Below are 24,648 nucleotides of genomic sequence, written 5' to 3' on the forward strand. Positions count from 1 at the left end.
AGGTTATGTGTCCTCTATTGCATCTCATCACTCCTTCCTGTGTGTGTTTGTGCAGAGTCTGGCCAGCCCATCTGTGGTAATGGTCTGGTGGAGGCAGGGGAGCAGTGTGACTGTGGTTACAGTGACCAGTGTAAAGACGAGTGCTGCTACAACGCCAACGAGGCAGACGGCAACAAGTGCAAACTTAAGCCCGGCAAAATTTGCAGGTAGGTGGCCAATAATGTACGACAAAATGTTGTTGATTTTATGGTTAGTACTGTTGTAGTATTTATTGAATATAGTATTCAACTTGTTTCTGCCTTAGTAAAAAGGAAGTTGAAGCTGACTTGGTGTGTGTTCTGTGTTGTCAGTCCCAGCCAGGGTCCGTGCTGTACACCGACGTGCAACTTCAAGGGCTCCAATGATAAGTGTAGGGAGGAGTCAGAGTGTGCTGAACAGGGCATGTGTAACGGAGGCACTGCCCAGTGCCCCACCTCTGAACCCAAAGCCAACTTCACCGCCTGCCATGGAGAGACACAAGTCTGCCTCAACGGGGTATGGTCTAGCTCTCTGACCAAACATGTGTTGAAGTGCTTTAAATCATGACAATTGAGCATAGCTGACACTCACCCTGTTTTTCCCTTTCCCTCTCCACGTCTCTGTCGACCAGGGCTGCTCTGGCTCCATCTGTGAGAAGTATGCTCTGGAGGTGTGTACCTGTGCCAGTATTGAGGGAACAGACGAGACTGAGCTGTGCCACGTCTGCTGCCAGGAGAGAAGTAAGTGTCCGCCGGCTCATTATTGGCCATCCGTCCCAATATGACATGCATCTTAAACCACCAAGACCCTGCAAAGACTGGGACTGTCCTGTTAGCAGTGACCTCACAGTGGTGTTCCTCGTCTCCTCCCCCACCCTGCAGTGAAACCCGACACCTGCAGCAGCACAGGCTCCGAGAAGTGGGCCGGCTTCTTCAGCAAGAAGATCACCACGCTGCAGCCAGGCTCCCCTTGCAACGACTTCAAGGGTTACTGCGATGTGTTCATGAGGTGCCGGCTGGTGGACGCAGACGGCCCCCTGGCCAGGCTAAAGAAAGCCATCTTCAACGCAGAGCTCTACGAGAACATTGCGGAGTGGATAGTGGTTAGTTTCCCAGGCCCAGCCAATGTCCTTGTTGTACTGTAGTTACCTGTGTTGTTCAGAATATTAGTTCACCCTACTGCTGAAACTGTCACTCCCGTTGGCATAAAAACAATTTCAGGAGCTAAATACATCTCAATTTATAAAATGTTCTTACCAGTTTCAATATGAAAGTTGTCAGACACTGAAAAAATATGACTTGGCATAATCTGTGTTCCAGGCTCACTGGTGGGCAGTGTTGCTGATGGGCATTGCTCTCATCATGCTGATGGCTGGTTTCATCAAGATTTGCAGTGTTCACACACCCAGCAGCAACCCCAAACTGCCCCCACCCAAGCCACTGCCAGGTACGTTATGCCTCAACACTGGGGGCCTTATCTCCCCAGCTAGACTGACAAAATAATCATAGTGTATGGAAGAATGACTTAAATGTAAGTGTAACTCTAGTTCATTTTATGCAAACAGGTATGTGTGAGTGTTATGATGTTGAGAGCAGTGTGTTCGTGTCTCCCATGCAGGCACGTTGAAGAGGAGGAGACAGCAGCAATCGAATGGCCAGCAGCCCCAGCAGCAGCGAAACCAACGCCAGCCCAGAGAGAACTATCAGTTGGGTCAGATGAGACGCTGAGACACTGGGCCCCTCTTTGCCTTGGTTCTTCCTAGTGCCTACAGTGGGAACACTTCCCTCCAAAGAGTTACCTGTACCATTCATTGAAACCACCCATCTGCAAAGCTAAAACTGTCAACAGAACTGATTTCAATAGACAAGACGTACAGTTCCAGGACCTAACGGACTATATCAACACCACTGCTCTGGGAGCCAGCTGAGCTGTCCTTCACACAGCTGTAAGCAGAAAATATTATAGGAAAGCTCTTGGCAATGACGGGAAGAGAAAATGACTGATTTCTGTTTCTTTTTTTTTTCCTGGAGTGCAGAGGAGAGCAGCAGCATTGTGGTAATGCAGCCTCTCCTCACCACCTTTTTAGCTACTTTCATCTGTTTGTCCTTTCTGAAGTGCTGCCCTCCTGAGCAGGAAAACAGGACTGCAGGTCACATAGGTTTTAGCTGCCATGCAAAGCCAGGATGTGAGACATTGCAGCAGAAGAGACTAATTTGCCAATGTAATTATTATTTTTTAAATCAAAACATGATAAGAAAAGATGCACAGGCTTGTATTTCTTTCTGCGTGCAATTGTACAGGTATTGAGATTATAGATTTTTTTTCTTTGTATCATATGTAATCGATTGTTTTCCTGCTGTCTGGTAAAGATTATTTACTGTTTTAATTCACTCTCTCAGGATTAATAAAACAAAAAACAGCCCTATCTGTCACATTTAGAAGCTGCTGTGGGGTGGATCAGAACAGACCTCGGTTATCAGAACATGGAGGGAATGTAAACATAAAGCTGAATAAGATTAAAGCAGTATAGAGGCGACAGAGTTGTAGAGACTGTTGTGATGTCGTGGGATATCATTGGGCTGGTGGAAGGTGTCATATTTTTTTTGCTTTTACATTTTTTACGTAATTATGACATGTTGTTCTCTTCAGCTATTTTTTTCCTGACTCAATGCATTGTTGTGAATCACTGAGCCGCTAAATGCAGCAGATGTACTTGTCTATTGATCATTCCATGTGAGATTTTTGATTTGGATCTCTTTTAGTCCTCATTTGGACTAATCTTCCAATTGTCCTTAAACATTAAAATACAATTTATAATACGAGAGATGGGTAGGATGGAGGGAGAAAGGAGAGAATCTTCAATGCTTTAGCATACAAGGCTGTCCGAGGGCTGGCTGGTGCTACACCTCATGACTATGTCACTGAACGTTGTCACATCATATCATTCAAGTCACAGGGCCTTGGCCAGAGCCTGCGAACACAGGCCAGGGTCCATAGGGGGCAATATTACAGAGGGCATCACAGACGGTCACTGTACTGGTCTGGACATGCTCTCACCTTGCTCGGCTGCCCTCACCAATGTTGTTACCTTAATAAACGCACAGTCTTTAAGAGCTGACCTGGGAACAATTGAATGCCCTGTTACATACCAATTTGAAGGCTGCTTGAGGAATCTTTTACACTTATGGCATGCATTAGGAATGTGATGAATGGTTTGCCAGATGAAGATCCTGGATGGCTTTAATGTGATTGTTGTTTTTTCCTTTTGTCTCTTATTTTAGCAATTCAGATATTTGTATATGTGGAGGAATTGTTTTCGCATAAGTCCTACAATGGCTTAATGTCGGAGTGTCCAGCTATGCCAAGCTGTTACATATGAACTGAGATTGATAAGGCTACCAATTACCTCTAACTTTTCTCCCTTTGGCTATCATTTCCATGTTGTGTCTCTCTCTCCTATGATGCATATCTGTGTTGCATGTCCTGTCTCTCCCTAACCCCACATCCCTATTGGAAGTACGTAGCTCTGCTCTGGGGATGATCTCCACCAAAATAAACGTGTATGTCATAGTCTTTGTTTTGTGTAAAAACAATGTGTCTAAATGGAGTTGAGTCTGATTCTCCTGAGCCCATTGCAACTCCACAGTCTGTCTGCAGGTCAGTGGGGTTTGTAATGTACTGCCGGCTCAGAGCCACGGACCAGGACAAAGGCAGGATATCCAAAGAGACTCTGTTTATCAGCTCGGAGTGCTGAAGTCTCAGGAGGCTTGAGGAAACAGATTGCAATAGTGACACTGCCTGACTTCAGGTGTCTTTTAGAAGGTCAACTTGACTGACTGACTAGGGAGAGGAGAGGACGTGGGATAAATGTACCATCCTGTTTGTTGTCCTGTATTTGTGTGGCAGGTGTTGAAAGTCTTTCAAAGCCTGTTACCAAGGTCTCTCAAATAAGTTTCTCAGAATGAACATAGACTAGTACTCAAGTTCAGGAGGTAACCCTAAGTCCTTTTATTTTGGATTACTTTGTTTATCCCATTTAAATGATCTGTGAATATTGATATTTTATGACTGATTCTGGCCCGTTATGCCTTATCAGGTAGGTAGACCCGAGGAAGAGTGTCCTGGAGCTTAATTAACGACAAGCAGGCCTCTTCACATATTAATGCCTTGATTGTTTCCTCCCAAAACTGGTCATTATCGAGGAAAAATGGCTCTTATCTATGTAGCCACATACAATGTCTACAAGAGAGCCTCTGAAATAGAAACAAAACTGATCCTCCCTTGATTCTAACACGTCTTTCTCTGTTCTTTCTGTTTGGTGCTGGTGGGTATGGGTTTGTGCTGGATAGTAAAATTATTGTTTCTCATTACTTTTTGGCATTTAGTAAGGCTCATCGGAGTGTGGTCGTCTTAAATCATTCTTCTCATTGTCTTTTTATTCCTGTGGTAAGGTAATAGGTGGGTGTATAGAGGGCGGTGCCTGGGATTTACATTTCTGTCTTTAATTTGTCTTGCTAAAAGTATTTTGAGAAAAGCGGGCTCTGAAATGTAAGTGATGTAAACCGAGGGAATCCAGAATGGAAAAGTCTAGTACTACTGTCTGATATTAATGTCTGCTGTGTTTTATACAGTGTCTTCAATATTCTTTACAATTTTCTTTTCTTGGCTCTGTTTCCTGTTCTGCTCACTTTGAAAAATTTTACTAAAATTGCTAAAAGTACTGTGCAAATATGTTTTTTGTTTTTTTTGAACTACTTGAAATGCTTTAATAAAAATAGATTTGATCAACAAAATTTTGTTCTGAGAATGGAAAAAGAATGTCTGAGAAATCATTGTATGGTTGGTTTGTTCTTTGTCACTTTCAGAGGATGAGCAAACCAGAAGGCCCACTTCAAGATATCACACAGCTTGACTGGGCTAGCGTCCAAGGAAATCAAGCTCATAAACTCAGAATAAAAATAAAGGTTTTACATCTCCCTAAATCTGAGGGTGGTTTTAACCTCCCAGACTTGGAATTGCATCAACTCCCCACCCAAGGCTTTTACTTGATATGTTGTTAAATGCACTCAAAAGGAACAATGGGTACATATTGAAGATGTGCATGCACACCTCCAGAATCTTTTCACATGTCTATTTTTCAAAGGATAGCGCTAAGAACATTAACAACTTCATAGTTAAGAACACTATAACAATATGGAAGAAACTGAAATGGATTCTACATGAACCACTTTCACTAGCAAAAAATAAATCTTATTGAACAATCCTTGAATAGCTTTTCAGAATGCACTGATAATAACATGGAAACTTAAAAGGTATAGAAACAGTAAATGATTTGGTAGTAGGACATATGTACTTCCATGACACAATTAAAAAAGCTATTTTGCACTGACCAATGTAGAAAAAATCAAATCCATGCAATTTGTAAACTAATATATTATACAAGAGACAAAATTCACTAATTATACAGCAGAAGGAGAGTCATGTCTTAAGTGTAAAACTAACAATGGCTCAATAATCCATACCTTTTGGGAATGCAATTACAGTCCAGAAGTAATGCGCGGAGTTAGAAAGTTGGCTGTCAAAAGTATTAATGTAAATGTACTTTGAATCAGTTTGATCATATTTCAAGACCTGTCATGAGGGTGCATGGGTTGGACGATAGTCTTCTCGTTAATTATCTTGAAATAAACCAATCCTCCATTAAGACGATAGAAAAAGCATATGGTTCATTATCTAAATATTGACAGAGCTGGTCGGGCTGGGCAGGTGTGATGTCAGTGATGTTCATGTGCGTCTAAATGTTGTCTTTCATATGTTAATGTTTTGTATTGTAAAACAAATATGAAAAATCAGGCTAATTTCCTTACATTGGCAGTGGTTTCTGTGGATAATTTAGTTTCTCTAGTTTGGATTGTTTGAAGTGATGGGGACATTTCTCAGCAGCATCCAATAGAGGAGATACTATTATATTATCTCCCAAGGTTTTTTCCTTACAGCTAATGACATATTTCTCATTATGTTGGAACACTTTTCTATATCACACAGCCCCAAGGTAGCCACGGCTCTAGTAAAATCGTAGACCTGTCTGCCTTTGTACTTCCTCAGCACTGAGAGCAGAGGTAATTGCCCGCAGCCTCCCTGACACTGCTCTCTGCATTCCAATCTTCACAATGACTTCTCACCATTTCTGCCACACCAGTTATGTGCTGAAACTCCCAATTAAAATATGTAAGTAGCTGTAATCAGGGTATCAGTATACAGGGCTATGAGGGCCATGTGAAGTGTAACCATGGTCCCTGTCTAATCAGTGTCCTGTTCTGCAGATTGGTCTTATGCCTGAACACTGCAGCCCATAAGGGGGTAGGTAGGCTGTTTTGTTTGGGGCCTGCTTCAGATGCACAGTCGCTTCATGGCACCGAGCTATCTCTGGGACAAAGCTCTCTGGGGAAACCAGGGGGACAGTTTGTCCAGGGTAGGATCTAATTTCCCTCAGACACAACTGGGACAGGGAGAGCAGTCCTGCTGTGTGCTGGGCCATCTGATCCAGTCTGGTGTCAGACATTAAAGAGGGAGAGGGAGGCCTGTGAATGAATCCTGGGGACAGAGGATGATGCTCAAACACTGTCGGCTGTAGTTTTAGCACCCAGTCTGCTTACCAAGGCTATGGCTGTTGTGTGTAGCTCGGTGTGTGAAAATACTGTGTGGCCAACAAATTCGTGGGATGCTGCAAATTATTAATTTATCTCTGATGCAGTGTGCCCATCAATTCCCATGCCTATTGGGAGTCAGTAAGAATTTAGATGGAAAAGGCTCCAGTTAGATGTTAGGCATAACAAGACAAATGAAAAGTGGCCCCAGGGCAGAATATTTTTCTAAAATGTATGAATATGACTTTGTGTACACAGGTTGTGAATCCTAATTTGTACAAAATGTTATAATTATAATTACTTATTTGCAACCATTTGACAATATCTGTATAACATTTGAATCTTAGTAAAAATTCATGATTGTCAAGATTTTTTTATACATCTTTTTATATAAATTAGGTTGGAAAACAGATACTGTAGTTGGAGAAAATTGAAAGATACAAACCAATGTTTTATTTATTTAGTCAGGGTCTCAACTTACTATTGAGAGTAAGAATAGTAGAATACACCAGTTGATTGTGCATCAGCAGTTTTTATTTTATGTCAGTCACTGGATTGGCTGACAATTACCCATGTCAATTCTTAGATTAGTAGTTAGTCTAGCCAGCTATCTAAACCTGTAGTAATCGAATAGCGACCGGTAATTGGGGAACCCTCTAGGGGACCCCCATTGATTTTGTTCGTCATTCTCACTTAGATATCATATTAACATGAAATAAATCATGGCAAAATGTGTAGAATTGTAGGAATTTATCTTTAAAATGTCTCTCCATCCTATAGCAAAATAGGTATCATTGCATGAAATTAGCTCTGAATCTGCTATAAAAAAAAAATGTATCTCTGTCCCATGAATAAAATCTAGAATTGCGTTATATTCGTTATAAAATGTCAACATTTTCTTTCTCCCCATGGAAAAATGTGTAGAACTGCAGACAATGAACATGAAAACATAACATTTCCTCTCGGGGGAAAGGAAAGGGGGCCGACGCGCTAGAATGTTTTGCGGTGGGGTGGGGAGACCAACCAAATCTAGTTTAAGCCCCTAAAAAGATAGAGCCGCCCCTGCCGATTGAAGTATCCGACTCAAGACAAATACGATTTTCTTCTGCCTTTCGTCACAGAGCAGGAGACCTGCGGAGGCTATACTAGTAAGGAACGGGCTTGTGGCGCAATGGATAACGCGTCTGACTACGGATCAGAAGATTCTAGGTTCGACTCCTGGCAAGCTCGTGCATTTTGTCTGAGTGAGATTTGGAAAAGAGCGATATATTTTCAATTTGTGCTGAGTGTCTTTGCCTACATGCACCAATAATTTATACCTCATAAACCCATCAAAAAAAGAAACTTCCCTGTTTCAGGACCTTGTCTTTCAAAGTTAATTCGTAAAAATACAAATAACTTCACAGATCTTCATTTGAATGGGATTACACACTGTTTCCCATGCATGTTCAATGAACCATAAACAATTCATGAACATGCATATGCGGAACATCATTAAGACACTAACAGCTTACAGATGGTAGGCAATTAAGACGTTTTGAAAACTTAGGACACTAAAGATGCCTTTCTACTGACTCTGAAAAACACCAAAAGAACGATGCCCAGGGTCCCTGCTCATCTGCGTGGGCACAAACCCACCTTTGTTAGACCAGACAGGACTGTCAAAAAGTGCTCTTCATTGACGAGTTGCGGTTTTGTCTCACCAGGGCTGATGGTCGGATATGCGTTTATTGTCGAAGGAATGAGTGTTACACCGAGGCCTGTACTCTGGAGCGGGATGGAGGTGGAGGGTACGTCCTGGTCTGGGGCAGTGTGTCACAGCATCATCAGACTGAGCTTGTCATTGCAGGCAATCTCAATGCTGTGTGTTACAAGGAAGACATCCTCCCCCCTCATGTGGTACCCTTCCTGCAGGCTCATCCTGACGTGACCCTCCAGCATGACAATGCCACCAGCCATACGGCTCGTTCTGTGTGTGATTTCCTGCAAGACAGGAATGTCAGTGTTCTGCCATGGCCAGCGAAGAACCCGTACCTCAATCCCATTGAGCACGTCTGGGACCTGTTGGATCAGAGGGTGAGGGCTAGGGCCATTCCCCCCAGAAATGTCCGGGAACTTGCAGTTGCCTTGGTGGAAGAGTGGGGTAACATCTCACAGCAAGAACTGACAAATCTGGTGCAGTCCATGAGGAGGAGATGCACTGCAGTTCTTAATGCAGCTGGTGGCCACACCAGATACTGACTGTTACTTTTGATTTTGACCCCCCTTTGTTCAGGGACACGTTATTGCATTTATGTTAGTCACATGTCTGTGGAACTTGTTCAGTTTATGTCTCAGTTGTTCAATACGCTTTATGGGCCGAGGAGGGCCCTCACTGCTCGATCATGTTGTCAACAAGGCAGCATAGTGCGTGTTCCAGAAACATTCAACATAACTTTTCCATGAAATATATGTTCGAATTTTCTAAGTTGTTTTCATTGGGAAGGCCGATAACGCGTTTTCAACAAATAAAACAATCACTTTTGCAGGTGAAAACACTGAATCCTACTCATTACTCGACATACATAATTACGTCACTTTTGTTTTGAGCCGACTTCGCCGTGGGCTTTGAACGGTGCTCACGCCCGGGAAGCAGTTCGATTCCAAATTTCACCAGGTGCCAAACACCCTAACCGGGCGCCTGGCCCAGATGATTCGAATCCCCTCAATGTCCGCAAGTCTGATGCGCCTAATAACCATAATAACCAATCATATTACCGTCCGCTACCAAGTATCCAGAATTGACCAATTAGAGCAGAGTTAGGGTGAATTTAGTATCGGGCTTGTGGCGCAATGGATAACGCGTCTGACTACGGATCAGAACATTCTAGGTTCGACTCCTGGCAAGCTCGTGCGTTTTGTCTGAGTGAGATTTGGAAATGAGCGATATATTTTCAATTTGTGCTGAGTGTCTTTGCCTACATGCACCAATAATTTATACCTCATAAACCCATCAAAAAAATAAACTTCCCTTTTTCAGGACCTTGTCTTTCAAAGATAATTCGTAAAAATACAAATAACTTCACAGATCTTAATTTTAATGGGATTAAACACTGTTTCCCATGCGTGTTCAATGAACCATAAACAATGAATGAACATGCATATGTGGAACATCATTAAGACACTAACAGCTTACAGATGGTAGGCAATTAAGAAGTTTTGAAAACTTAGGACACTAAAGAGGCCTTTCTACTGACTCTGAAAAACACCAAAAGAAAGATGCCCAGGGTACCTGCTCATCTGCGTGGGCACAAACCCACCTTTGTTGGACCAGACAGGACTGTCAAAAAGTGCTCTTCATTGACGAGTTGCGGTTTTGTCTCACCAGGGCTGATGGTCGGATATACGTTTATTGTCGAAGGAATGAGTGTTACACCGAGGCCTGTACTCTGGAGCGGGATGGAGGTGGAGGGTACGTCCTGGTCTGGGACGGTGAGTCACAGCATCATCAGACTGAGCTTGTCATTGCAGGCAATCTCAATGCTGTGTGTTACAAGGAAGACATCCTACCCCCTCATGTGGTACCCTTCCTGCAGGCTCATCCTGACGTGACCCTCCAGCATGACAATGCCACCAGCCATACTGCTCGTTCTGTGTGTGATTTCCTGCAAGACAGGAATGTCAGTGTTCTGCCATGGCCAGCGAAGAACCCGCACCTCAATCCCATTGAGCACGTCTGGGACCTGTTGGATCGGAGGGTGAGGGCTAGGGCCATTCCCCCCATAAATGTCCGGGAACTTGCAGTTGCCTTGGTGGAAGAGTGGGGTAACATCTCACAGCAAGAACTGGCAAATCTGGTGCAGTCCATGAGGAGGAGATGCACTGCAGTTCTTAATGCAGCTGGTGGCCACACCAGATACTGACTGTTACTTTTGATTTTGACCCCCTTTGTTCAGGGACACGTTATTCCATTTATGTTAGTCACATGTCTGTGGAACTTGCTCAGTTTATGTCTCAGTTGTTCAATCTTGGTATGTTCATACAAATATTTATAAATGTTAAGTTTGTTACGCTTCATCGGCCGATGAGGGCCCTCACCGCTCGATCATGTTGTCAACAAGGCAGCATAGTGCGTGTTCCAGAAACATTCAACATAACTTTTCCATGAAATATATGTTCGAATTTTCAAAGTCGTTTTCATTGGGAAGGCCGATAACGCGTTTTCAACAAATAAAACAATCACTTTTGCAGGTGAAAACACTGAATCCTACTCATTACTCGACATACATAATTACGTCACTTTTGTTTTGAGCCGACTTCGCCGTGGGCTTTGAACGGTGCTCACGCCCGGGAAGCAGTTCGATTCCAAATTTCACCAGGTGCCAAACACCCTAACCGGGCGCCTGGCCCAGATGATTCGAATCCCCTCAATGTCCGCAAGTCTGATGCGCCTAATAACCATAATAACCAATCATATTACCGTCCGCTACCAAGTATCCAGAATTGACCAATTAGAGCAGAGTTAGGGTGAATTTAGTATCGGGCTTGTGGCGCAATGGATAACGCGTCTGACTACGGATCAGAAGATTCTAGGTTCGACTCCTGGCAAGCTCGTGCGTTTTGTCTGAGTGAGATTTGGAAATGAGCGATATATTTTCAATTTGTGCTGAGTGTCTTTGCCTACATGCACCAATAATTTATACCTCATAAACCCATCAAAAAAAGAAACTTCCCTTTTTCAGGACCTTGTCTTTCAAAGATAATTCGTAAAAATACAAATAACTTCACAGATCTTAATTTTAATGGGATTAAACACTGTTTCCCATGCGTGTTCAATGAACCATAAACAATGAATGAACATGCATATGTGGAACATCATTAAGACACTAACAGCTTACAGATGGTAGGCAATTAAGAAGTTTTGAAAACTTAGGACACTAAAGAGGCCTTTCTACTGACTCTGAAAAACACCAAAAGAAAGATGCCCAGGGTACCTGCTCATCTGCGTGGGCACAAACCCACCTTTGTTGGACCAGACAGGACTGTCAAAAAGTGCTCTTCATTGACGAGTTGCGGTTTTGTCTCACCAGGGCTGATGGTCGGATATACGTTTATTGTCGAAGGAATGAGTGTTACACCGAGGCCTGTACTCTGGAGCGGGATGGAGGTGGAGGGTACGTCCTGGTCTGGGACGGTGAGTCACAGCATCATCAGACTGAGCTTGTCATTGCAGGCAATCTCAATGCTGTGTGTTACAAGGAAGACATCCTACCCCCTCATGTGGTACCCTTCCTGCAGGCTCATCCTGACGTGACCCTCCAGCATGACAATGCCACCAGCCATACTGCTCGTTCTGTGTGTGATTTCCTGCAAGACAGGAATGTCAGTGTTCTGCCATGGCCAGCGAAGAACCCGCACCTCAATCCCATTGAGCACGTCTGGGACCTGTTGGATCGGAGGGTGAGGGATAGGGCCATTCCCCCCCATAAATGTCCGGGAACTTGCAGTTGCCTTGGTGGAAGAGTGGGGTAACATCTCACAGCAAGAACTGGCAAATCTGGTGCAGTCCATGAGGAGGAGATGCACTGCAGTTCTTAATGCAGCTGGTGGCCACACCAGATACTGACTGTTACTTTTGATTTTGACCTCCCTTTGTTCAGGGACACGTTATTCCATTTATGTTAGTCACATGTCTGTGGAACTTGCTCAGTTTATGTCTCAGTTGTTCAATCTTGGTATGTTCATACAAATATTTATAAATGTTAAGTTTGTTACGCTTCATCGGCCGATGAGGGCCCTCACCGCTCGATCATGTTGTCAACAAGGCAGCATAGTGCGTGTTCCAGAAACATTCAACATAACTTTTCCATGAAATATATGTTCGAATTTTCAAAGTCGTTTTCATTGGGAAGGCCGATAACGCGTTTTCAACAAATAAAACAATCACTTTTGCAGGTGAAAACACTGAATCCTACTCATTACTCGACATACATAATTACGTCACTTTTGTTTTGAGCCGACTTCGCCGTGGGCTTTGAACGGTGCTCACGCCCGGGAAGCAGTTCGATTCCAAATTTCACCAGGTGCCAAACACCCTAACCGGGCGCCTGGCCCAGATGATTCGAATCCCCTCAATGTCCGCAAGTCTGATGCGCCTAATAACCATAATAACCAATCATATTACCGTCCGCTACCAAGTATCCAGAATTGACCAATTAGAGCAGAGTTAGGGTGAATTTAGTATCGGGCTTGTGGCGCAATGGATAACGCGTCTGACTACGGATCAGAAGATTCTAGGTTCGACTCCTGGCAAGCTCGTGCGTTTTGTCTGAGTGAGATTTGGAAATGAGCGATATATTTTCAATTTGTGCTGAGTGTCTTTGCCTACATGCACCAATAATTTATACCTCATAAACCCATCAAAAAAAAACTTCCCTTTTTCAGGACCTTGTCTTTCAAAGATAATTCGTAAAAATACAAATAACTTCACAGATCTTAATTTTAATGGGATTAAACACTGTTTCCCATGCGTGTTCAATGAACCATAAACAATGAATGAACATGCATATGTGGAACATCATTAAGACACTAACAGCTTACAGATGGTAGGCAATTAAGAAGTTTTGAAAACTTAGGACACTAAAGAGGCCTTTCTACTGACTCTGAAAAACACCAAAGAAAGATGCCCAGGGTACCTGCTCATCTGCGTGGGCACAAACCCACCTTTGTTGGACCAGACAGGACTGTCAAAAAGTGCTCTTCATTGACGAGTTGCGGTTTTGTCTCACCAGGGCTGATGGTCGGATATACGTTTATTGTCGAAGGAATGAGTGTTACACCGAGGCCTGTACTCTGGAGCGGGATGGAGGTGGAGGGTACGTCCTGGTCTGGGACGGTGAGTCACAGCATCATCAGACTGAGCTTGTCATTGCAGGCAATCTCAATGCTGTGTGTTACAAGGAAGACATCCTACCCCCTCATGTGGTACCCTTCCTGCAGGCTCATCCTGACGTGACCCTCCAGCATGACAATGCCACCAGCCATACTGCTCGTTCTGTGTGTGATTTCCTGCAAGACAGGAATGTCAGTGTTCTGCCATGGCCAGCGAAGAACCCGCACCTCAATCCCATTGAGCACGTCTGGGACCTGTTGGATCGGAGGGTGAGGGCTAGGGCCATTCCCCCCATAAATGTCCGGGAACTTGCAGTTGCCTTGGTGGAAGAGTGGGGTAACATCTCACAGCAAGAACTGGCAAATCTGGTGCAGTCCATGAGGAGGAGATGCACTGCAGTTCTTAATGCAGCTGGTGGCCACACCAGATACTGACTGTTACTTTTGATTTTGACCCCCTTTGTTCAGGGACACGTTATTCCATTTATGTTAGTCACATGTCTGTGGAACTTGCTCAGTTTATGTCTCAGTTGTTCAATCTTGGTATGTTCATACAAATATTTATAAATGTTAAGTTTGTTACGCTTCATCGGCCGATGAGGGCCCTCACCGCTCGATCATGTTGTCAACAAGGCAGCATAGTGCGTGTTCCAGAAACATTCAACATAACTTTTCCATGAAATATATGTTCGAATTTTCAAAGTCGTTTTCATTGGGAAGGCCGATAACGCGTTTTCAACAAATAAAACAATCACTTTTGCAGGTGAAAACACTGAATCCTACTCATTACTCGACATACATAATTACGTCACTTTTGTTTTGAGCCGACTTCGCCGTGGGCTTTGAACGGTGCTCACGCCCGGGAAGCAGTTCGATTCCAAATTTCACCAGGTGCCAAACACCCTAACCGGGCGCCTGGCCCAGATGATTCGAATCCCTCAATGTCCGCAAGTCTGATGCGCCTAATAACCATAATAACCAATCATATTACCGTCCGCTACCAAGTATCCAGAATTGACCAATTAGAGCAGAGTTAGGGTGAATTTAGTATCGGGCTTGTGGCGCAATGGATAACGCGTCTGACTACGGATCAGAAGATTCTAGGTTCGACTCCTGGCAAGCTCGTGCGTTTTGTCTGAGTGAGATTTGGAAATGAGCGATATATTTTCAATTTGTGCTGAGTGTCTTTGCCTACATGCACCAATAATTTATACCTCATAAACCCATCAAAAAAATAAACTTCCCTTTTTCAGGACCTTGTCTTTCAAAGATAATTCGTAAAAATACAAATAACTTCACAGATCTTAATTTTAATGGGATTAAACACTGTTTCCCATGCATGTTCAATGAACCATAAACAATGAATGAACATGCATATGTGGAACATCATTAAGACACTAACAGCTTACAGATGGTAGGCAATTAAGACGTTTTGAAAACTTAGGACACTAAAGATGCCTTTCTACTGACTCTGAAAAACACCAAAAGAAAGATGCCCAGGGTCCCTGCTCATCTGCGTGGGCACAAACCCACCTTTGTTGGACCAGACAGGACTGTCAAAAAGTGCTCTTCATTGACGAGTTGCGGTTTTGTCTCACCAGGGCTGATGGTCGGATATACGTTTATTGTCGAAGGAATGAGTGTTACACCGAGGCCTGTACTCTGGAGCGGGATGGAGGTGGAGGGTACGTCCTGGTCTGGGACGGTGAGTCACAGCATCATCAGACTGAGCTTGTCATTGCAGGCAATCTCAATGCTGTGTGTTACAAGGAAGACATCCTCCCCCCTCATGTGGTACCCTTCCTGCAGGCTCATCCTGACGTGACCCTCCAGCATGACAATGCCACCAGCCATACTGCTCGTTCTGTGTGTGATTTCCTGCAAGACAGGAATGTCAGTGTTCTGCCATGGCCAGCGAAGAACCCGTACCTCAATCCCATTGAGCACGTCTGGGACCTGTTGGATCAGAGGGTGAGGGCTAGGGCCATTCCCCCCAGAAATGTCCGGGAACTTGCAGTTGCCTTGGTGGAAGAGTGGGGTAACATCTCACAGCAAGAACTGACAAATCTGGTGCAGTCCATGAGGAGGAGATGCACTGCAGTTCTTAATGCAGCTGGTGGCCACACCAGATACTGACTGTTACTTTTGATTTTGACCCCCTTTGTTCAGGGACACGTTATTCCATTTATGTTAGTCACATGTCTGTGGAACTTGCTCAGTTTATGTCTCAGTTGTTCAATCTTGGTATGTTCATACAAATATTTATAAATGTTAAGTTTGGGCGCTTCATCGGCCGATGAGGGCCCTCACTGCTCGATCATGTTGTCAACAAGGCAGCATAGTGCGTGTTCCAGAAACATTCAACATAACTTTTCCATGAAATATATGTTCGAATTTTCTAAGTTGTTTTCATTGGGAAGGCCGATAACGCGTTTTCAACAAATAAAACAATCACTTTTGCAGGTGAAAACACTGAATCCTACTCATTACTCGACATACATAATTACGTCACTTTTGTTTTGAGCCGACTTCGCCGTGGGCTTTGAACGGTGCTCACGCCCGGGAAGCAGTTCGATTCCAAATTTCACCAGGTGCCAAACACCTAACCGGGCGCCTGGCCCAGATGATTCGAATCCCCTCAATGTCCGCAAGTCTGATGCGCCTAATAACCATAATAACCAATCATATTACCGTCCGCTACCAAGTATCCAGAATTGACCAATTAGAGCAGAGTTAGGGTGAATTTAGTATCGGGCTTGTGGCGCAATGGATAACGCGTCTGACTACGGATCAGAAGATTCTAGGTTCGACTCCTGGCAAGCTCGTGCGTTTTGTCTGAGTGAGATTTGGAAATGAGCGATATATTTTCAATTTGTGCTGAGTGTCTTTGCCTACATGCACCAATAATTTATACCTCATAAACCCATCAAAAAAAAACTTCCCTTTTTCAGGACCTTGTCTTTCAAAGATAATTCGTAAAAATACAAATAACTTCACAGATCTTAATTTTAATGGGATTAAACACTGTTTCCCATGCGTGTTCAATGAACCATAAACAATGAATGAACATGCATATGTGGAACATCATTAAGACACTAACAGCTTACAGATGGTAGGCAATTAAGAAGTTTTGAAAACTTAGGACACTAAAGAGGCCTTTCTACTGACTCTGAAAAACACCAAAAGAAAGATGCCCAGGGTACCTGCTCATCTGCGTGGGCACAAACCCACCTTTGTTGGACCAGACAGGACTGTCAAAAAGTGCTCTTCATTGACGAGTTGCGGTTTTGTCTCACCAGGGCTGATGGTCGGATATACGTTTATTGTCGAAGGAATGAGTGTTACACCGAGGCCTGTACTCTGGAGCGGGATGGAGGTGGAGGGTACGTCCTGGTCTGGGACGGTGAGTCACAGCATCATCAGACTGAGCTTGTCATTGCAGGCAATCTCAATGCTGTGTGTTACAAGGAAGACATCCTACCCCCTCATGTGGTACCCTTCCTGCAGGCTCATCCTGACGTGACCCTCCAGCATGACAATGCCACCAGCCATACTGCTCGTTCTGTGTGTGATTTCCTGCAAGACAGGAATGTCAGTGTTCTGCCATGGCCAGCGAAGAACCCGCACCTCAATCCCATTGAGCACGTCTGGGACCTGTTGGATCGGAGGGTGAGGGCTAGGGCCATTCCCCCCATAAATGTCCGGGAACTTGCAGTTGCCTTGGTGGAAGAGTGGGGTAACATCTCACAGCAAGAACTGGCAAATCTGGTGCAGTCCATGAGGAGGAGATGCACTGCAGTTCTTAATGCAGCTGGTGGCCACACCAGATACTGACTGTTACTTTTGATTTTGACCCCCTTTGTTCAGGGACACGTTATTCCATTTATGTTAGTCACATGTCTGTGGAACTTGCTCAGTTTATGTCTCAGTTGTTCAATCTTGGTATGTTCATACAAATATTTATAAATGTTAAGTTTGTTACGCTTCATCGGCCGATGAGGGCCCTCACCGCTCGATCATGTTGTCAACAAGGCAGCATAGTGCGTGTTCCAGAAACATTCAACATAACTTTTCCATGAAATATATGTTCGAATTTTCAAAGTCGTTTTCATTGGGAAGGCCGATAACGCGTTTTCAACAAATAAAACAATCACTTTTGCAGGTGAAAACACTGAATCCTACTCATTACTCGACATACATAATTACGTCACTTTTGTTTTGAGCCGACTTCGCCGTGGGCTTTGAACGGTGCTCACGCCCGGGAAGCAGTTCGATTCCAAATTTCACCAGGTGCCAAACACCCTAACCGGGCGCCTGGCCCAGATGATTCGAATCCCCTCAATGTCCGCAAGTCTGATGCGCCTAATAACCATAATAACCAATCATATTACCGTCCGCTACCAAGTATCCAGAATTGACCAATTAGAGCAGAGTTAGGGTGAATTTAGTATCGGGCTTGTGGCGCAATGGATAACGCGTCTGACTACGGATCAGAAGATTCTAGGTTCGACTCCTGGCAAGCTCGTGCGTTTTGTCTGAGTGAGATTTGGAAATGAGCGATATATTTTCAATTTGTGCTGAGTGTCTTTGCCTACATGCACCAATAATTTATACCTCATAAACCCATCAAAAAAACTTCCCTTTTTCAGGACCTTGTCTTTCAAAGATAATTCGTAAAAATACAAATAACTTCACAGATCTTAATTTTAATGGGATTAAACACTGTTTCCCATGCGTGTTCAATGAACCATAAACAATGAATGAACATGCATATGCGGAACATCATTAAGACACTAACAGCTTACAGATGGTAGGCAATTAAGACGTTTTGAAAACTTAGGACACTAAAGATGCCTTTCTACTGACTCTGAAAAACACCAAAAGAACGATGCCCAGGGTCCCTGCTCATCTGCGTGGGCACAAACCCACCTTTGTTAGACCAGACAGGACTGTCAAAAAGTGCTCTTCATTGACGAGTTGCGGTTTTGTCTCACCAGGGCTGATGGTCGGATATGCGTTTATTGTCGAAGGAATGAGTGTTACACCGAGGCCTGTACTCTGGAGCGGGATGGAGGTGGAGGGTACGTCCTGGTCTGGGACGGTGAGTCACAGCATCATCAGACTGAGCTTGTCATTGCAGGCAATCTCAATGCTGTGTGTTACAAGGAAGACATCCTACCCCCTCATGTGGTACCCTTCCTGCAGGCTCATCCTGACGTGACCCTCCAGCATGACAATGCCACCAGCCATACTGCTCGTTCTGTGTGTGATTTCCTGCAAGACAGGAATGTCAGTGTTCTGCCATGGCCAGCGAAGAACCCGCACCTCAATCCCATTGAGCACGTCTGGGACCTGTTGGATCGGAGGGTGAGGGCTAGGGCCATTCCCCCCATAAATGTCCGGGAACTTGCAGTTGCCTTGGTGGAAGAGTGGGGTAACATCTCACAGCAAGAACTGGCAAATCTGGTGCAGTCCATGAGGAGGAGATGCACTGCAGTTCTTAATGCAGCTGGTGGCCACACCAGATACTGACTGTTACTTTTGATTTTGACCCCCTTTGTTCAGGGACACGTTATTCCATTTATGTTAGTCACATGTCTGTGGAACTTGCTCAGTTTATGTCTCAGTTGTTCAATCTTGGTATGTTCATACAAATATTTATAAATGTTAAGTTTGTTACGCTTCATCGGCCGATGAGGGCCCTCACCGCTCGATCATGTTGTCAACAAGGCAGCATAGTGCGTGTTCCAGAAACATTCAACATAACTTTTCCATGAAATATATGTTCGAATTTTCAAAGTCGTTTTCATTGGGAAGGCCGATAACGCGTTTTCAACAAATAAAACAATCACTTTTGCAGGTGAAAACACTGAATCCTACTCATTACTCGACATACATAATTACGTCACTTTTGTTTTGAGCCGACTTCGCCGTGGGCTTTGAACGGTGCTCACGCCCGGGAAGCAGTTCAATTCCAAATTTCACCAGGTGCCAAACACCCTAACCGGGCGCCTGGCCCAGATGATTCGAATCCCCTCAATGTCCGCAAGTCTGATGCGCCTAATAACCATAATAACCAATCATATTACCGTCCGCTACCAAGTATCCAGAATTGACCAATTAGAGCAGAGTTAGGGTGAATTTAGTATCGGGCTTGTGGCGCAATGGATAACGCGTCTGACTACGGATCAGAAGATTCTAGGTTCGACTCCTGGCAAGCTCGTGCGTTTTGTCTGAGTGAGATTTGGAAATGAGCGATATATTTTCAATTTGTGCTGAGTGTCTTTGCCTACATGCACCAATAATTTATACCTCATAAACCCATCAAAAAAATAAACTTCCCTTTTTCAGGACCTTGTCTTTCAAAGATAATTCGTAAAAATACAAATAACTTCACAGATCTTAATTTTAATGGGATTAAACACTGTTTCCCATGCGTGTTCAATGATCCATAAACAATGAATGAACATGCATATGTGGAACATCATTAAGACACTAACAGCTTACAGATGGTAGGCAATTAAGAAGTTTTGAAAACTTAGGACACTAAAGAGGCCTTTCTACTGACTCTGAAAAACACCAAAAGAAAGATGCCCAGGGTACCTGCTCATCTGCGTGGGCACAAACCCACCTTTGTTGGACCAGACAGGACTGTCAAAAAGTGCTCTTCATTGACGAGTTGCGGTTTTGTCTCACCAGGGCTGATGGTCGGATATACGTTTATTGTCGAAGGAATGAGTGTTACACCGAGGCCTGTACTCTGGAGCGGGATGGAGGTGGAGGGTACGTCCTGGTCTGGGACGGTGAGTCACAGCATCATCAGACTGAGCTTGTCATTGCAGGCAATCTCAATGCTGTGTGTTACAAGGAAGACATCCTACCCCCTCATGTGGTACCCTTCCTGCAGGCTCATCCTGACGTGACCCTCCAGCATGACAATGCCACCAGCCATACTGCTCGTTCTGTGTGTGATTTCCTGCAAGACAGGAATGTCAGTGTTCTGCCATGGCCAGCGAAGAACCCGCACCTCAATCCCATTGAGCACGTCTGGGACCTGTTGGATCGGAGGGTGAGGGCTAGGGCCATTCCCCCCATAAATGTCCGGGAACTTGCAGTTGCCTTGGTGGAAGAGTGGGGTAACATCTCACAGCAAGAACTGGCAAATCTGGTGCAGTCCATGAGGAGGAGATGCACTGCAGTTCTTAATGCAGCTGGTGGCCACACCAGATACTGACTGTTACTTTTGATTTTGACCCCCTTTGTTCAGGGACACGTTATTCCATTTATGTTAGTCACATGTCTGTGGAACTTGCTCAGTTTATGTCTCAGTTGTTCAATCTTGGTATGTTCATACAAATATTTATAAATGTTAAGTTTGTTACGCTTCATCGGCCGATGAGGGCCCTCACCGCTCGATCATGTTGTCAACAAGGCAGCATAGTGCGTGTTCCAGAAACATTCAACATAACTTTTCCATGAAATATATGTTCGAATTTTCAAAGTCGTTTTCATTGGGAAGGCCGATAACGCGTTTTCAACAAATAAAACAATCACTTTTGCAGGTGAAAACACTGAATCCTACTCATTACTCGACATACATAATTACGTCACTTTTGTTTTGAGCCGACTTCGCCGTGGGCTTTGAACGGTGCTCACGCCCGGGAAGCAGTTCGATTCCAAATTTCACCAGGTGCCAAACACCCTAACCGGGCGCCTGGCCCAGATGATTCGAATCCCCTCAATGTCCGCAAGTCTGATGCGCCTAATAACCATAATAACCAATCATATTACCGTCCGCTACCAAGTATCCAGAATTGACCAATTAGAGCAGAGTTAGGGTGAATTTAGTATCGGGCTTGTGGCGCAATGGATAACGCGTCTGACTACGGATCAGAAGATTCTAGGTTCGACTCCTGGCAAGCTCGTGCGTTTTGTCTGAGTGAGATTTGGAAATGAGCGATATATTTTCAATTTGTGCTGAGTGTCTTTGCCTACATGCACCAATAATTTATACCTCATAAACCCATCAAAAAAATAAACTTCCCTTTTTCAGGACCTTGTCTTTCAAAGATAATTCGTAAAAATACAAATAACTTCACAGATCTTAATTTTAATGGGATTAAACACTGTTTCCCATGCATGTTCAATGATCCATAAACAATGAATGAACATGCATATGTGGAACATCATTAAGACACTAACAGCTTACAGATGGTAGGCAATTAAGAAGTTTTGAAAACTTAGGACACTAAAGAGGCCTTTCTACTGACTCTGAAAAACACCAAAAGAAAGATGCCCAGGGTACCTGCTCATCTGCGTGGGCACAAACCCACCTTTGTTGGACCAGACAGGACTGTCAAAAAGTGCTCTTCATTGACGAGTTGCGGTTTTGTCTCACCAGGGCTGATGGTCGGATATACGTTTATTGTCGAAGGAATGAGTGTTACACCGAGGCCTGTACTCTGGAGCGGGATGGAGGTGGAGGGTACGTCCTGGTCTGGGACGGTGAGTCACAGCATCATCAGACTGAGCTTGTCATTGCAGGCAATCTCAATGCTGTGTGTTACAAGGAAGACATCCTACCCCCTCATGTGGTACCCTTCCTGCAGGCTCATCCTGACGTGACCCTCCAGCATGACAATGCCACCAGCCATACTGCTCGTTCTGTGTGTGATTTCCTGCAAGACAGGAATGTCAGTGTTCTGCCATGGCCAGCGAAGAACCCGCACCTCAATCCCATTGAGCACGTCTGGGACCTGTTGGATCGGAGGGTGAGGGCTAGGGCCATTCCCCCCATAAATGTCCGGGAACTTGCAGTTGCCTTGGTGGAAGAGTGGGGTAACATCTCACAGCAAGAACTGGCAAATCTGGTGCAGTCCATGAGGAGGAGATGCACTGCAGTTCTTAATGCAGCTGGTGGCCACACCAGATACTGACTGTTACTTTTGATTTTGACCCCCTTTGTTCAGGGACACGTTATTCCATTTATGTTAGTCACATGTCTGTGGAACTTGCTCAGTTTATGTCTCAGTTGTTCAATCTTGGTATGTTCATACAAATATTTATAAATGTTAAGTTTGTTACGCTTCATCGGCCGATGAGGGCCCTCACCGCTCGATCATGTTGTCAACAAGGCAGCATAGTGCGTGTTCCAGAAACATTCAACATAACTTTTCCATGAAATATATGTTCGAATTTTCAAAGTCGTTTTCATTGGGAAGGCCGATAACGCGTTTTCAACAAATAAAACAATCACTTTTGCAGGTGAAAACACTGAATCCTACTCATTACTCGACATACATAATTACGTCACTTTTGTTTTGAGCCGACTTCGCCGTGGGCTTTGAACGGTGCTCACGCCCGGGAAGCAGTTCGATTCCAAATTTCACCAGGTGCCAAACACCCTAACCGGGCGCCTGGCCCAGATGATTCGAATCCCCTCAATGTCCGCAAGTCTGATGCGCCTAATAACCATAATAACCAATCATATTACCGTCCGCTACCAAGTATCCAGAATTGACCAATTAGAGCAGAGTTAGGGTGAATTTAGTATCGGGCTTGTGGCGCAATGGATAACGCGTCTGACTACGGATCAGAAGATTCTAGGTTCGACTCTGGCAAGCTCGTGCGTTTTGTCTGAGTGAGATTTGGAAATGAGCGATATATTTTCAATTTGTGCTGAGTGTCTTTGCCTACATGCACCAATAATTTATACCTCATAAACCCATCAAAAAAATAAACTTCCCTTTTTCAGGACCTTGTCTTTCAAAGATAATTCTTAAAAATACAAATAACTTCACAGATCTTAATTTTAATGGGATTAAACACTGTTTCCCATGCGTGTTCAATGATCCATAAACAATGAATGAACATGCATATGTGGAACATCATTAAGACACTAACAGCTTACAGATGGTAGGCAATTAAGAAGTTTTGAAAACTTAGGACACTAAAGAGGCCTTTCTACTGACTCTGAAAAACACCAAAAGAAAGATGCCCAGGGTACCTGCTCATCTGCGTGGGCACAAACCCACCTTTGTTGGACCAGACAGGACTGTCAAAAAGTGCTCTTCATTGACGAGTTGCGGTTTTGTCTCACCAGGGCTGATGGTCGGATATACGTTTATTGTCGAAGGAATGAGTGTTACACCGAGGCCTGTACTCTGGAGCGGGATGGAGGTGGAGGGTACGTCCTGGTCTGGGACGGTGAGTCACAGCATCATCAGACTGAGCTTGTCATTGCAGGCAATCTCAATGCTGTGTGTTACAAGGAAGACATCCTACCCCCTCATGTGGTACCCTTCCTGCAGGCTCATCCTGACGTGACCCTCCAGCATGACAATGCCACCAGCCATACTGCTCGTTCTGTGTGTGATTTCCTGCAAGACAGGAATGTCAGTGTTCTGCCATGGCCAGCGAAGAACCCGCACCTCAATCCCATTGAGCACGTCTGGGACCTGTTGGATCGGAGGGTGAGGGCTAGGGCCATTCCCCCCATAAATGTCCGGGAACTTGCAGTTGCCTTGGTGGAAGAGTGGGGTAACATCTCACAGCAAGAACTGGCAAATCTGGTGCAGTCCATGAGGAGGAGATGCACTGCAGTTCTTAATGCAGCTGGTGGCCACACCAGATACTGACTGTTACTTTTGATTTTGACCCCCTTTGTTCAGGGACACGTTATTCCATTTATGTTAGTCACATGTCTGTGGAACTTGCTCAGTTTATGTCTCAGTTGTTCAATCTTGGTATGTTCATACAAATATTTATAAATGTTAAGTTTGTTACGCTTCATCGGCCGATGAGGGCCCTCACCGCTCGATCATGTTGTCAACAAGGCAGCATAGTGCGTGTTCCAGAAACATTCAACATAACTTTTCCATGAAATATATGTTCGAATTTTCAAAGTCGTTTTCATTGGGAAGGCCGATAACGCGTTTTCAACAAATAAAACAATCACTTTTGCAGGTGAAAACACTGAATCCTACTCATTACTCGACATACATAATTACGTCACTTTTGTTTTGAGCCGACTTCGCCGTGGGCTTTGAACGGTGCTCACGCCCGGGAAGCAGTTCGATTCCAAATTTCACCAGGTGCCAAACACCCTAACCGG

The 24,648-nt window shown here is 44.3% G+C and overlaps 1 protein-coding gene and 9 non-coding genes across 12 annotated transcripts in view; all 10 read left to right on the top strand.

The window, feature by feature from the left end:
- LOC115113653 (disintegrin and metalloproteinase domain-containing protein 10-like) overlaps positions 1-4,811 on the top strand; it is an 85,071-nt gene extending 80,260 nt beyond the window's left edge. For all 3 annotated transcript variants that reach the window (XM_029641542.2, XM_029641544.2, XM_029641545.2), the window contains 6 exons: positions 56-206; positions 351-534; positions 650-758; positions 900-1,120; positions 1,338-1,464; positions 1,636-4,811. In XM_029641542.2, coding sequence (XP_029497402.1) covers positions 56-206; positions 351-534; positions 650-758; positions 900-1,120; positions 1,338-1,464; positions 1,636-1,745 — 902 coding nt within the window. In that variant the 3' untranslated portion in view covers positions 1,746-4,811. The remainder of the gene's footprint in view (positions 1-55; positions 207-350; positions 535-649; positions 759-899; positions 1,121-1,337; positions 1,465-1,635) is intronic.
- Positions 4,812-7,822: 3,011 nt separating this feature from the next.
- Positions 7,823-7,895, top strand: trnar-acg (transfer RNA arginine (anticodon ACG)). Its single transcript has one exon. It is a non-coding gene; the product is annotated as a tRNA-Arg (tRNA).
- A 1,588-nt stretch (positions 7,896-9,483) lies between these two features.
- On the top strand, positions 9,484-9,556 carry trnar-acg (transfer RNA arginine (anticodon ACG)). The gene has a single exon. It is a non-coding gene; the product is annotated as a tRNA-Arg (tRNA).
- A 1,629-nt stretch (positions 9,557-11,185) lies between these two features.
- On the top strand, positions 11,186-11,258 carry trnar-acg (transfer RNA arginine (anticodon ACG)). Its single transcript has one exon. It is a non-coding gene; the product is annotated as a tRNA-Arg (tRNA).
- Positions 11,259-12,889: 1,631 nt separating this feature from the next.
- On the top strand, positions 12,890-12,962 carry trnar-acg (transfer RNA arginine (anticodon ACG)). The gene has a single exon. It is a non-coding gene; the product is annotated as a tRNA-Arg (tRNA).
- Positions 12,963-14,587: 1,625 nt separating this feature from the next.
- trnar-acg (transfer RNA arginine (anticodon ACG)) lies at positions 14,588-14,660 on the top strand. The gene has a single exon. It is a non-coding gene; the product is annotated as a tRNA-Arg (tRNA).
- Positions 14,661-16,287: 1,627 nt separating this feature from the next.
- Positions 16,288-16,360, top strand: trnar-acg (transfer RNA arginine (anticodon ACG)). The gene has a single exon. It is a non-coding gene; the product is annotated as a tRNA-Arg (tRNA).
- A 1,627-nt stretch (positions 16,361-17,987) lies between these two features.
- trnar-acg (transfer RNA arginine (anticodon ACG)) lies at positions 17,988-18,060 on the top strand. The gene has a single exon. It is a non-coding gene; the product is annotated as a tRNA-Arg (tRNA).
- Positions 18,061-19,685: 1,625 nt separating this feature from the next.
- On the top strand, positions 19,686-19,758 carry trnar-acg (transfer RNA arginine (anticodon ACG)). Its single transcript has one exon. It is a non-coding gene; the product is annotated as a tRNA-Arg (tRNA).
- A 1,629-nt stretch (positions 19,759-21,387) lies between these two features.
- trnar-acg (transfer RNA arginine (anticodon ACG)) lies at positions 21,388-21,460 on the top strand. The gene has a single exon. It is a non-coding gene; the product is annotated as a tRNA-Arg (tRNA).
- Positions 21,461-24,648: the final 3,188 nt, after the last annotated feature.

The sequence above is a fragment of the Oncorhynchus nerka genome, linkage group LG28, assembly GCF_034236695.1.
Source record: "Oncorhynchus nerka isolate Pitt River linkage group LG28, Oner_Uvic_2.0, whole genome shotgun sequence".
NCBI lineage: Eukaryota > Metazoa > Chordata > Actinopteri > Salmoniformes > Salmonidae > Oncorhynchus > Oncorhynchus nerka.